Below are 12,953 nucleotides of genomic sequence, written 5' to 3'. Positions count from 1 at the left end.
CAACTAACTAACTGACCCCATCACTAGCAGGGCTGTGCTAATGCTATGTTACGGACATTAACTATCTGACTTTTTTCAACCAAATAGTTGACTATTCAGCTGCGTTACCTCATACAAAGGAAACGTTTCTGCTAAAAGTTATGTGAAGTGGTGGGATTCATTGGTTATAACTCTAACTCTCTTGTAAAGAAAATTATGTAATGTATCATTTGTCACTAGTACGGTTCATTCCTCCATTGTCATGTCAAGTTGTTGGTAATGCTTCCTGTGCTACATTACTTGTCATTTTCTTATCCCTGCTCATGAATCCCACTGTAGCAATACACCATAGCAATCCTGATGGGGGAAATCAAATATAGAACTACTCTAGTACACCGTTAAATACTGTTACTGTCAAAGAATCATGGCCCTAATGCAATTTATTAGTGCTACTGTAGCTCTTAAACTTTGTCTCTACACTGATTGATTCTCTTAATGCGTTTTTAAAGCGTATAGCTTCGTAAAATAATCTGACAGCCACAATCCTCCTTGTAAAATATGGAGTCAGTTTGAGGAGAGGCTCACCACCCAAAGACATCAGCAATGTAAAACAGTTTGAGGTGAAGACTCTTTTGAATTGAAGTTAAAAGTGCAGCAATTTCTAATTGAGCCGATTGTCCACTGGGCTTGTTGCTTTCTCAACACTGGTCAGTAACTGTATTTTAGCTCTTGATATAATGAAATAGTGACATCCTGAAATAGTGACATTTTGGTAAACAAGACTTTACTAAAAAAGTTCTACTGTATTACTCTCCCCATTCATGATACCCTCCTTGATATGGAGGGCAGAATGGTCCAGACTGCACGTAACCAGGGACATCATTCATGCCATCCATGCCTGTTATATCCCTTGAGACACTTAAACAGATAGGAAAGAGCCTTTTCCTCATTCAGTTTCCCTGTCCTTGTGAATTACACCTTGTGGACTTATATTGAGAAAATCAGAATTATGGTCAAGAGACCATGGTGGTGAAATCGGATAGTGCCAGCCTGCTGACATGAACTAGGCACAGGGGACGATCCCCTGCACCAGAACAGGTAGGCACGAGGCCTGCTTGATATTGGGCCACAGGCCTCATTTAAAATAGATCGGCAAGCTAGCTGGCGGAGCAAATTTTAAATTGCAGGCCACAATGTCACTGGCAGCTGCCCTCAGATAGGTCCTGGAAGGGGAGGGCAATCGGGAGGGAGCTGAGTGGGGGCTGGCAACAGACTTTGGGACTACTGTGGAGCCGGGAGGCGAGCACTCCTGCCCCTCCCGGATCCACATTCAGTTAAGTATTTTTTTTTAAACTTGCCTTTTTGGTGATGGCCTCCGGCGGTCTCTTTAAGGTTCGGTTAGGCCTCATATAGACTTGGTTATCACACGGACTGCAGCGGTTCAAGAAGGCGGCTCACCACCACCTTCTCGAGGGCAATTAGGGATGGGCAATAAATGCCGGCCTTGCCAGCGACGCCCACATCCCGTGAACGAATAAAAAAAAAAGAACGCAGCAGGCCTGGCGCCGGCTGCATGCAGGGCAGCCCAATTTTGGGAAGGTGTCCTGAAAAAGTCAATAGGCCCCCTATTTACATATGCAAAGTGTCTAACGCCTGTTTCAGGCACGGGTCCTGCACGCCTATACTGGAGCCTTTACCAATATGATGGGCGGCGAACATCTGACATAGAATGTGCTTGCACAAGCTGCCCACCATACTCGACGCTTAGGTGCCCATATTACGCTTGTAAAACAGATGCAGCATCAACGAATTTCTAGACCCATGAGTTGCAAATACCCCTGTCTTTTTAGAAATACAACTATAGACTGGTGAAAATCATTTGTTCCATTCATCAGATCACCCCAATTGAGCAATGCTATAGTTTAAAGATAGTAATAATTTCTGCCACCTGAGAAAATGTCCCCTGTGAATATTCCTATTTATATCAGCCACATTAATTAGCATTGACTGTACCTGAACTTTAAAAGTCCGTTGATAGACATCATTGTAAATGGCCAGTAGTCTGACATCCATTTCAAAAAGAATTGGGATATTGAAGACTATGGGAATGTTAGTTTAACCCCATTGTTCAGTAAAATAATAGCTTTAGAATTGATGGTCATGGATAGATATAATTCATACAAATAATAGGCACCAGAGGTTAAAATGTTAATGAGAATTGCTAAAATAGATACCACAATATATACATGATTATATAAAGCTATCAGAAAGTCTGAAAATTACCTGTAATAGCTCTCAAGTCTCAGTTGAGTTGTAGCAGTTCAGTAAGGGCGGTTGGCATCTTTCGGCCTCTTGAGCTGTACTTTCAGCCTCTTCATGCCAATCTGAAAACCATTCATTGCCTGGATGGCAGCCTGGGCACTGGCAGGATTGTCAAAACTCACAAAACCTGCCAAAAACATTAGTTTTACAACTTCGTGGGCCAGGAAGAACTAATACAACAGTTCATGCTTGTATTGCGTAAGACCTTGCCTCAACCCTGTGTTTTCACCAGACTGCTCTTTCCACTTAAAAAGTATTTCCACTTTTAAATGGAAATATTCTCTGGGGAAGCCAAAAGGTTTAAGCTCTGAAGAGTTCACGCCCCACAGATTAAAACATCATTATTACAATTTATTTTAAACAATCTTCTGCCTGGTAATCACAATCTTTTTATATATAGGCTGGACCAAGTTAATTTCTGATTTGTTTTCAAGGTTTTTGTGACTCCTACGTGAATATAATTTAGCTAAAGGCAATGTTGCTTGTATTAAAATTCAGATCAATGTTTTGTGCAAATGTGGAATTCTGATATTCACTTTATTGCTGCTGTAATTTGATATGCTGGAATTATTGTTTTTGATCATGAAAGCTAAGGATGTCTGATGGACAGAGGTGGGTAGTGGAGCAAGAGACAAAGAAGAAAGTGAGGTTACAAAGCAAAATGAGGGACAAATAACATCTCGGACCAATCTTATTTTTGATGGTAAATCTTGCCTGAGGGATCAGAAATCAATCTGGTCCAACCTTACATGGTTGCAATATAAAATCTTATCACTTTTTAACGGGGTGTGCAGAGATGAAGACCATTTCAGTAGTTTTGCTCAAACTGGATCAGCAAAACCAGAATCCTGCTAACGACTTGGTCTTAGTTAGAAATAGAACTGGATCACAGAATTAACAAATTGAGAATTGTTGGTGAATATGATCCTCTACCAAAAAAACCCCCAGATTTGATTCAAATGTTCAGTTTGACTCTTAGCTTGCAAATAGGTTTTGATGCTTTTTAAAAGTCTTTTTAAACCAAGCCTACATCAGAAAGTGTATGCAGATGACACCGCACATCATATAAGGTTGTCTAGTCATCATAACCCAACAAATCTTCTGTTTGCAGATTTGACTCCAATTCTAATAGAATGATTTTTTTAAAATGGAAACCACGCTGTCTTAACCACTCAGCTAGTTACAAACACACAGGATTAATGTTATGGTTACAGATGATCAATAGTGAATAAAATGGACTTATGTGCAACTGAACCTGCAACCCAACATCTGGATGTTGACAGTCCTATAGTTTGTATTTAAAAGTTCATGCTTTGTGTATGTGAATAAGAACGGAGTAAAATTAAATTGCCACACAAAGTGTTGTGAAATCAACTTCAACTGACTCTAAGTTTGATACTTCACTGAGTAGCTGTAGAGAAACTGCAATATATTACTGGACGTCATGTACGATTGATAAGGAGATTTTCACTTCATCCTGATTTTATCACTAGAATCATAGAAAGGTTACAGCACGGAAGGAGGCCATTCGGCCCATCGAGTCCACGCCGGCTCTATGCAAGAGCAATCCAGCTAGTTTATAATCAGATACGAGAAAGTTTCTACAAAGGTAGAACAGAATTTGCACCACACTTTCAAAAATATATGGTCACAATGAGTAAAGAATTCCTCTGGCCACTATATATGGTGACATGACAAATACATTGAACAAGAAGGTGTTAACAATTTCCTGCAACGGCGCAATCTGTGACTTATGCCGTTATGTGCCCCGATCTTCCCGTTGCGAGCCTACTCCAAATTTTTCTGGAAAATCAATTTGAATATGTGGCAGTGAACATAATGGCAAATCAGGGACCTCAGAAGCGGTGCAGCCAATAACTTATGCCATCTGCATCAATTAAACAGATCAACATACTGGCATGACCAAAATCATAGAAATCTGAACTTCAAGTTCTTTCATTATTCTGAACTTCATCACTTGCAGAAAATTGTTTGAGTTATGGACACACTCAGCTGTTGTACTCAGTTTTCGGGAACATTCTAAGTTATAAATGGGCTTCTGCAATATTCAGGCATCTCCGCCTTAAATAGGCGTTGGGTCCCTTACATGTGCCAATGAAACTGGTCAGAATCTGAGCAGAACATGCACTGGGCAAGCTCTGCACTGGTTTTCCAGTTTCTTCTGCAGCCTGACCAACTGTCCTTACAGGGACTTCTGGAGGCTGCCAATATAACGGTAATTTTTTTTTTCTTTTTAGCTTACCTTAATGTGGAGTCAGGAGGAGTAGGAGTGCTCATTCTGGCTCCACAGCACTACTGAACGCCACTGCCAGCCTGCCCTTGTCCCCCTCCCGTTTGCCCAACATGACCTACCTGAGGGCCGCTGTCGGCATCCTATTCAGCTCAAATTGATCCAGAGGAAATCGGCGAGCTGCCTCAGGAGGCCCGACAGGTGCCTGCAGCCCATTGGAGTTATTCAATGAGACCCGAGGCTCAATTTCAAATTTTGAACTCATGAATTTAAACACATTCACCCGTGCCATTATTTTTCAGGTCTAAGGGGGGAAAACTGATGTAAATCAAGGAAATTTGCGACTGCCATTGACTTAACTGGGTGGGGGTGGGGGTGGCAGAAGTTTTGACCAATTTTACACGGTTTCGGCAAGGGTATGGGTGGAGCGCCTCAAAAGTCCTAGGAAATGATGGCACAACGTAAATAATGGCATAACTTGCTCCCACAATAATTTCCTGGGACTTTTACTGTCTGAAACAAATCCAATGCTGTAGTTGTGCTATTCCAATGGCACAAGTTTCCAGGAAATTCTGGGCTGTTGTTGATACACATAGGGCTCTGGACGCCCATACTGGAGCTTTTACCAAAATGACAGGGGCGCCACATTTCTGGCATGTAATGTGCGTGCACACGCCACCCGCAATACTGGACACGTAGGCGTAAATCGGGCATGGTGTCAACGATTTTCTAGGCCTGAGTATTTAAAAAAAAACTTCTATTGAAAGCTGTAGAATGATCAATAAACATATTAGTTATTCTTGGTATAAAACCAAGGACATTGTTCTACTTCCATTTGTTTTTGGAGGAATGCCAGTTATCCATGTTTGAAATAGTTTAGTATTGCAATCAAAATGACCTCCAGAAGCAACTTAGTTTTCGATTGGAGCAATTTTAGGAATTGTTCATTCTGCCTTTAAAACAAACTGAGCACTATTGGATCATTTAACAATAATGTTTGCAGACCTGTTCACTCTTAGAAATTGTGCTTGGACCAAAAATTATGGCACTGTTCTCATTCCTGTTACTCAGTTAAGGAAGTGTTAAACAAGAAACAATGAAGCAAGAATGACAATGCAGTTAAAGTGGCAAAGTATTCCAAAATTCGGATGGGTCAGTGACCCATTTGCAATCTGATTCTAAGCCAGGCTGCATTCTTCAAACCTGTGTGAGTAATGTTTTCTAAAGTCTTTGGTTCTCTTTACAGTGCACTTTCTAACAAAAAATGCTTGTCACATAAAGATGCTCATCTTATCATTATAAAAGCCAATTGGTCACAAATCTCACTGATGATACACAGTAGTACCATATCCTGGAATAAGGGAGGATTAGCTGGACTGCCTGAGACTGAACTATTTGGATTTTGGACAGTCCTCCATAGTCCTGTCTTTGATGTTGGCAACCAAGTTGGCTGTGCTTTTTAAAAAAAATTCTTACTCTGCAAATAAATTTATTTTGTTTTTGCTGAAACTGAATGACTTTGCAATAGTATTGGTTAGTTTTATTCCCCATTACTTTGCAGTTCTGCTCATCCTATGGTTTAAGCAGCTACAGTTTGCATTGTGCTATGAATGGATCAGAATGGATCGGAGTGGAATTGTGTCACTCTGAAATGCCACAGTGAGGTCTGGTAAGAAAGGGCAATTATGATCATTTTATAAATCAATAGAACCTTATCAGAGGCAATAATGAGGACAATATATTTCGGGTTAAATCAATTTTGTTGATTGAGATCCAAAAATAACTGCAATGGTACTTTGGTGAAATAACATTTATAATCCTGATGAAAATAATTTATTCTCCCCCATTTGGTAACAATGATTTTTCCTAATTGCAGTTATAACAACCATTCCTTACTGTTCCAATCTTGAGAGTCCTTAGGATATAAATTACTGCTAGAACCGTTATTCTATAAATGTTTAACATGCTCATATCACATTCCTTTCTCTGTTATTTTAAAGAAGACTATAACCTGCTGAGTAAACTTCTCATTTAAAATAGCAGAGAGAGATGAGCATTTTAAGCATTTATAGAATAAATGCTGGCTCTAATATTCAGCTACTTGTCTATCCTTGAAGAAAAACAGAAAATTCTGGAAATATGCAGCAACTCTGCCAACATCTGGAAAGACAAAAGAGAGGTTAACACTTTGTTTTCAAAATATCAACCTTACTTTCCTCTGCTCTGTATTTCCAGCAATTTCTGTTTTTATTCTGATTTCTAGCTTTTGTACTTTTCTATTCTTATTTATTCTTGACTACTTTCAGTGTTATTACAAACTTTATTGTGATCAGAAATGGATTATTGTAATTAGTTAAATGATCCAGGAAGATAAATGCCATTATTACAGGTATGCAACACTCTCGGAGAGCTGCTGGTACAGTCTGCAACCAGCTGTTCCATTAGTCAAAATTTGTACCTAAAGCTTTCAGTTGCCAAGAGGAAGAGTGTTATTTATTTGCATTTACACAAATGTCTCTGGTATTGTTTAAAATAAAAATAGTCAAAGGGTAGTGTAAAGCAGAAGGTGGGATACAAAGGGTTATTAGAATATGGAATGCATCACTGCAAGTGGCTATTGAAGCTGAGTTAATAACATTTAAGAGGGGATAAACGCTTGAAGAAAAATATTGAAGGACATAAACAAAGAGCAAGGAGATGGGATTAAACTAGATAGTTCTTGTGGGGGGAGGAAGCACCAATACAGGCAAATTGGACAAACGGCATTCCTCCATGCTGAAATGTTCATGATTCACTTGTTTTTAAAAAAATCTAATTTAAAGGTAATGTACAATAGCTTATTAATACAAATAATGTTTGTCACTAAACCTATACTACCTTAATAGTTACAGTATATTAGAGAGGAAGTTGATAAATTTCATTAATCTTGGTGACATTTTGATTCTTGACAAACATAGCTAATGCAAATGGATTATCAGGAAATGTAATATTAAGTAAAGAAAATTGTACGTGCAACAAAAAAACAAATTAAATTCCTTAGAATACATGACTATAAATATTTCTATTTTTGTGAAAAAACCTTTTTTATGATTTCTACAAAAAAAAAGAACATGGACCATGATATATTGTAGCAATAACGCAGACCCTGATGTGTTAGTCTAGTCCACTTAGCATTGCACTAAACATAATCATAGTAGGTATAGCACAGGAGGAGGCCATTTGGCCCATCGTGCATGTACTGGCTCTTTGAAAGAGCTATCCTATTAGTCCCATTTGCCTGCTCTTCCCCCATAGCCCTGTAAATTTTTTCCCTTCAAGTATTTATTCAATCCTCTTTTGAAAGTTACTATTGAATCTGCTTCCACCACCCTTTTAGGCAGTGCATTCCAGATCATTACAACTCGCTGTGTAATGTTTCCTCATGTCACCTCTGGCTCTCTTGCCGATCACCTTGAATCTGTGTCCTCTGGTTACCAACCCTTCTGCTACTGGAAACAGTTTCTCCTTATTTACTCTGTCAAAACCGTTCATGATTTTGAACACCTCTATCAAATGTCCCCTTTTTTGTTCAGGAGAACAATCCCAGCTACTCCAATCTCTCCACATAACTGAAGTCCCTGATGCCCGATACCATTCCAGTAAATCTCTTCTGCACCCTCTCTAAGGCCTTCATATTCTTCTTAAAGTGTGGTGCCCAGAATTGAATACTATACCCCAGCTGAGGCCTAACCAGTATAAAGGTTTAGCATAACTTCTTTGCTTTTGTACTCTACGCCTCTTTGAGTAAAGGCCAGGATCCCATATGCTTTTTTAAACAGCCTTTTGAACTTGTCCTGCCATCTTCAAAGGAAGCATGGAAAGAGAAAAGGCCATTTATTCATTCTACAGACTCATACAAACTACCCCATTGTACTCAACTGACAGGAAAGAGACATGGGGGCAATTTTAACCTAACCCTTCTGGCAGGAAACTGACAGGTCGACCATCAGTTTTGCACCCCCCAATTTGACTTCAATGGAAAGTAAAATTGGGTGGGGTACAAAACAGAAGCTTAGTTGGATCCTCTCAGCTTCCCGCCGGATGGGTTAGGTTAAAATTACCCCTATAGTGTTACAGCGGATGAGTCTATGAAATCATAATGGTTGGACAATTGTGGGCAGCGTATGCCAAAATTTCCACAATGCACTGTCAGCAGGTGAGGCTCCAACAATTACCCCTTAGTGCAAATCAAGCGATTATATTGTTGCTGTATAAGGCATTGACCAGCCCCCATATGGAGTCACCTACTCATATGAAAGATATCATTGTCCTTGAGAGGCTACAGCAGCGATGAACAAAGAGCATGGAAGTTAGGCCTGTTGTCTCTGGAAAAGAGGTGACTTTGAGGTGATCTAATCAAAATTTTCAGGATTATTAAGGGAATTGACAAAATAGATCCAAATATATTGTTGAAGGGTTCAAACACCAGAAGATGCAAGTTAAAAACAAGGAAGTTGAGGGAAGTCAGGCTGAACTTTTTCACATAAAGGGTAATAGACTTGTGGAAAAACTTACCATGGAAGGCCATGTGAAACAGGCCACATAGGTTGGTTCTAGAGACAAATGGATGAAATCTCCTTGTGCAAAATACAGGAAATAGCCCTGTGCACACAGTGCTGTTTCCTGTATTTTCCATATGGTCTTTGTTGTTCCGTTGAAAAAGCAGTGCAATGGAACAGGGAAAATTTAAATATTGGCAGTGTGCGGTTCAAACATTGAGTGTTTGGATAAGGTGTGATCACACGGTTCTAAGACTGGTACAGGAGGTTTAAGCTTTACATCTGATATTGACAGCCAAGGTCATACACTTTCAACCCAACTAATCTAGATTAATGTCCCAAAATAATCACTGGCAGTTGTCCTGTATGTTTACAATTCTCCGTGGGTCACAATGGTCCTTTACTGCTCCCTCTGCATGATCTGTGGATGGCCGTAGGCCATAGCAGTTTCATGGAGAAGTGAGGATATTGAAAAATCAAGATGAAGGGCCAAGGTCCACTAGGCAGGACACCACCAAGGTTGGAAAGAGTAAAGGAAAAGACGGGGTCATTTAGGGTATAGTAATTAAGTGATGCTAAGCTTAATTTTTAAAAGCCTTAAGGTTCTGGAGAAAAAGAAAACAGAGGGAGGTAAAAGAGTTCCACAGTTTTCAGCTCCTGGGAAATAACTAATTATAATGGGAGACTGTGCGATGAGTCTTGATTTCAACACAGTGAGGTTCATGGGAGGAAGATGAACAAACAGATCATCGTAGTGCCAGTAAAATAGACAAAGACAAAAAAGATTGGGAGAGAGAGAAAGCATGGGGGCTAGAAGTGAGAGAGAAACTGAGTGTCAAACAACATGCTCTTTCTTGTCTCCTATCACATTTGGATATTCTGGAGAATTGCTTGATTACTTTCAATCAAGACGCTAAGTGGAATGGAATCTGTGGTAGATTGTACATGGTCTATCGTAGGAGCCTTTCCTCATTGCATGGTTTTGTTCTTAATTCTTGCAAGCTGTGACTATTAATATTGATATATCACTGTGTTTTATATATATCAAGAAAGCAGTCCGATGTGGTTGCTTTTTTAATAGTAATAATAGCAAATAGGTGTGAAATTCCATAATTTTGATAACTGTCATGAGACAATATTAGTAAAAAGATTGCTCTTTTGATATTATAAATGACGTCTTTGTCTTTGTTGACTGAACCTATATCAACCCAACTGTCAATATAGGAGTATATACGTACCATTGCGGTGCATCCTGTATTAATACTACCTCTGCCACTGCTGTACCGGATTGGTACTATTCTCTATTCATTGAGGATTATGTGTAAAAATATTGCACAGAAACAACAGTTTTTTTCAACCACAGATCTGTTTATGTGAGATTGATTAAAGTGTCAGGATGTGGGCTCTCATTGGTGGTTTTCCCCATTTATTGCAACATGGAAAAGAGAGGATAGGGATTAGTAGTTTATTAAAATAAAATAATCTGTATAGCTGGGAGTAGGTACTAATCCCTAGTGAAGTCATGCATTCTAAGAATTTAAATCTCCAAAGTGGTAAAGCTCATGGCCTTAAAGAGACTGTGCTCTGAACTATTTACTAATGGCTATAATATCAGGCTGCAGAAGCCCTACACTGAAATGGGGAGCTCAAGCTGATTGAAGCAGGAGGTGCAATTCTTTTTCTATATTGGAACAGCCAACCTAATTTAACTTGTCCTTTTACTAATGTAGAACCCACAACACTATGGCCATGTTTGTTTAGAAAAACTGATATAAAACCATCTTGTCTATCTGACAAGAAACTTTCTACCGAAAAAAGAACAAAATGTTGATAAAAAGTTCATCATCTCAGATAAATTAATAAACAGGCAAAATAAGCCTTTGCGCTATTAGGGTAGTGGTTTTCAAACTATTGTGTGTGGGGTACCCACTGCATATACTGACACAATCCTAGGGAGAGAGCCTCTGTCCTAATTTCTGAAAGACAGTGCTGGCTGCCCAGTGCTATCATTGCAAGAAATATTTTTTTATTAGTCTACATCAACAAAAATAATGTGCTAGTAAAGCAACAGATGCAAAAAAAATACATAATTTGATAGCAGATGGACAGTAATCTGATGACCTCACAAACTCCCTGGGATCTCCTTTGAGTCCAGCGACCCCTATTTGAAAGCCAATGACTTAAAAATGTGTGTTATAGATTACCTTCATGTATTCTTATCAAAATGTAATGAAAAGCTCTACACATAACTGAATGCCTGGAAAAAAAACTGTGCCAGGGAAGCTAATGTGTGTTAGCTAGTCAGGTTTGAGGTTAAGTCACTGCACACCCCTACAGATAAACAGGCAATATCCAGCTGATGTGACATTTTTTACCTTTATTCTAATTTTTTTGTCATTAAATTACTCATTCAAACTTCATTCCATATTTCTTAGATACTGTAAATGCCAAACATTGGTTCGGAATTCTGTGAAAACCCTTTGAGGACCAGCAACATTGGGCTTCTGAATGTTGTTATAAAATTGAGAACTGTAGAGGACATTGCTGCTCATTCATAAAGCGATCAGTTCTATCCTTACAGGATTTTTGAGCTTATTGCAGCAATACAATAGCAGTCCTTAAAGGGTTTAAAAATATTGTTGTGTCCTTTGGGGGAACCCAAGAAGAGTAACGATCGGATGAATTAGTAAAGTATAAGCCATGTATGAATTATTGAACCTATTTTGTGAACTCAAAAAGGAGAAAAAAATAAAGAGACAATATTACACTTTGGTTACAGTACATTACCACTTTACTTTTACGAGCAGGTAAGACCAAAATGCCTTAAGTGCCACAGGCATGAACAACTTCTGAAGGTCTTTCTTGAGAATGATGGCAATGACCATAGAATAAAGTTTTAAAATACCACAAAAGCCAGATATTACCTTTGGTCTTTGTCTGGTTACAGTTGTTCGCAGTCAGGACTTGCAGCACACACCAATAGAGCATTTAATTTGTTAGAAATGACTTTAGTTCTTTGTATCTTTTTTTATTAGTGACATGTGTACCATATGATGATATACAAAAAGGTGTTGGAAATCCCATTTTACAGTAAAACACATTTTGAAAATCTCTGTTCCTCAGTTTAACAAACATACATCTTGAAATGTGAAGGAAACCATTGAGTACTGCAGGAACATTTTTTTTTAGAATTCAACGGCTGAACATGCTATGCTTAGCACTTTTGAGTTTAATGAAACAGTATAAATTAGGAAATATTTTGATGTTATATTTTATTTATATTCCTCTCTGCAATAAATATGTTTACACAGCATAGTAGGTCATTCTGTAATGCTACAAAATGTACTAGATCTTCATTAATGAGGCCATTAAATCGGTAGAGGTGTTTACAGTGGGACCCACTTACAGCCTTTGATCCTGCTCGGGATCTTTTTCTGGACGTTTCAAACATTATTTTAAGTCATTTGTTTATAATCATCAACAAAATTATTGTGTATTTTAAGTGTACTAATTAGAGTTCCACTGTATACAGGTTAACTTAATCAATAAATATCTTATTTCCTTGAATACAACCAACTGACTGTATTTTACAGGAGACATGTTTATCTCAGCTGTAATTAATGAGTTTGTTGGAGGCAGCACAAAAATACCACAAGAAAAAATAATACTAATGCATAAAGTGTTGCTTTATGCAAAATAAAATGTTGGTGGTAACACGGCCTTGATTGCTTTCAACTGTTTATTTTGGCCAATCTGGTAATTTTGGGAGCATTAATTTCTCAGATTTTGACTGACTCACTAGGTTTATAAAAATACGAAGTGGTAATGTTAAAAATAAGAACGGTCAATGTCATGACATCAAC

General features: G+C 38.5%; 1 protein-coding gene across 21 annotated transcripts in view; it reads right to left on the bottom strand.

Moving 5' to 3' along the window:
* Positions 1 to 2,300: 2,300 nt before the first annotated feature.
* Positions 2,301 to 12,953, bottom strand: part of celf4 (CUGBP, Elav-like family member 4) — an 890,875-nt gene continuing 880,222 nt past the window's right edge. For all 21 annotated transcript variants that reach the window (XM_067991773.1, XM_067992593.1, XM_067991859.1 and 18 more), the window contains one exon: positions 2,301 to 2,428. In XM_067991773.1, the coding sequence (XP_067847874.1) occupies positions 2,301 to 2,428 (128 nt within the window). The remainder of the gene's footprint in view (positions 2,429 to 12,953) is intronic.

This window comes from Heptranchias perlo, chromosome 1, assembly GCF_035084215.1.
Source record: "Heptranchias perlo isolate sHepPer1 chromosome 1, sHepPer1.hap1, whole genome shotgun sequence".
NCBI lineage: Eukaryota > Metazoa > Chordata > Chondrichthyes > Hexanchiformes > Hexanchidae > Heptranchias > Heptranchias perlo.
The sequence above is the reverse complement of the archived record's forward strand: the minus strand, read 5'-3'. Positions and strand labels throughout refer to the sequence as shown.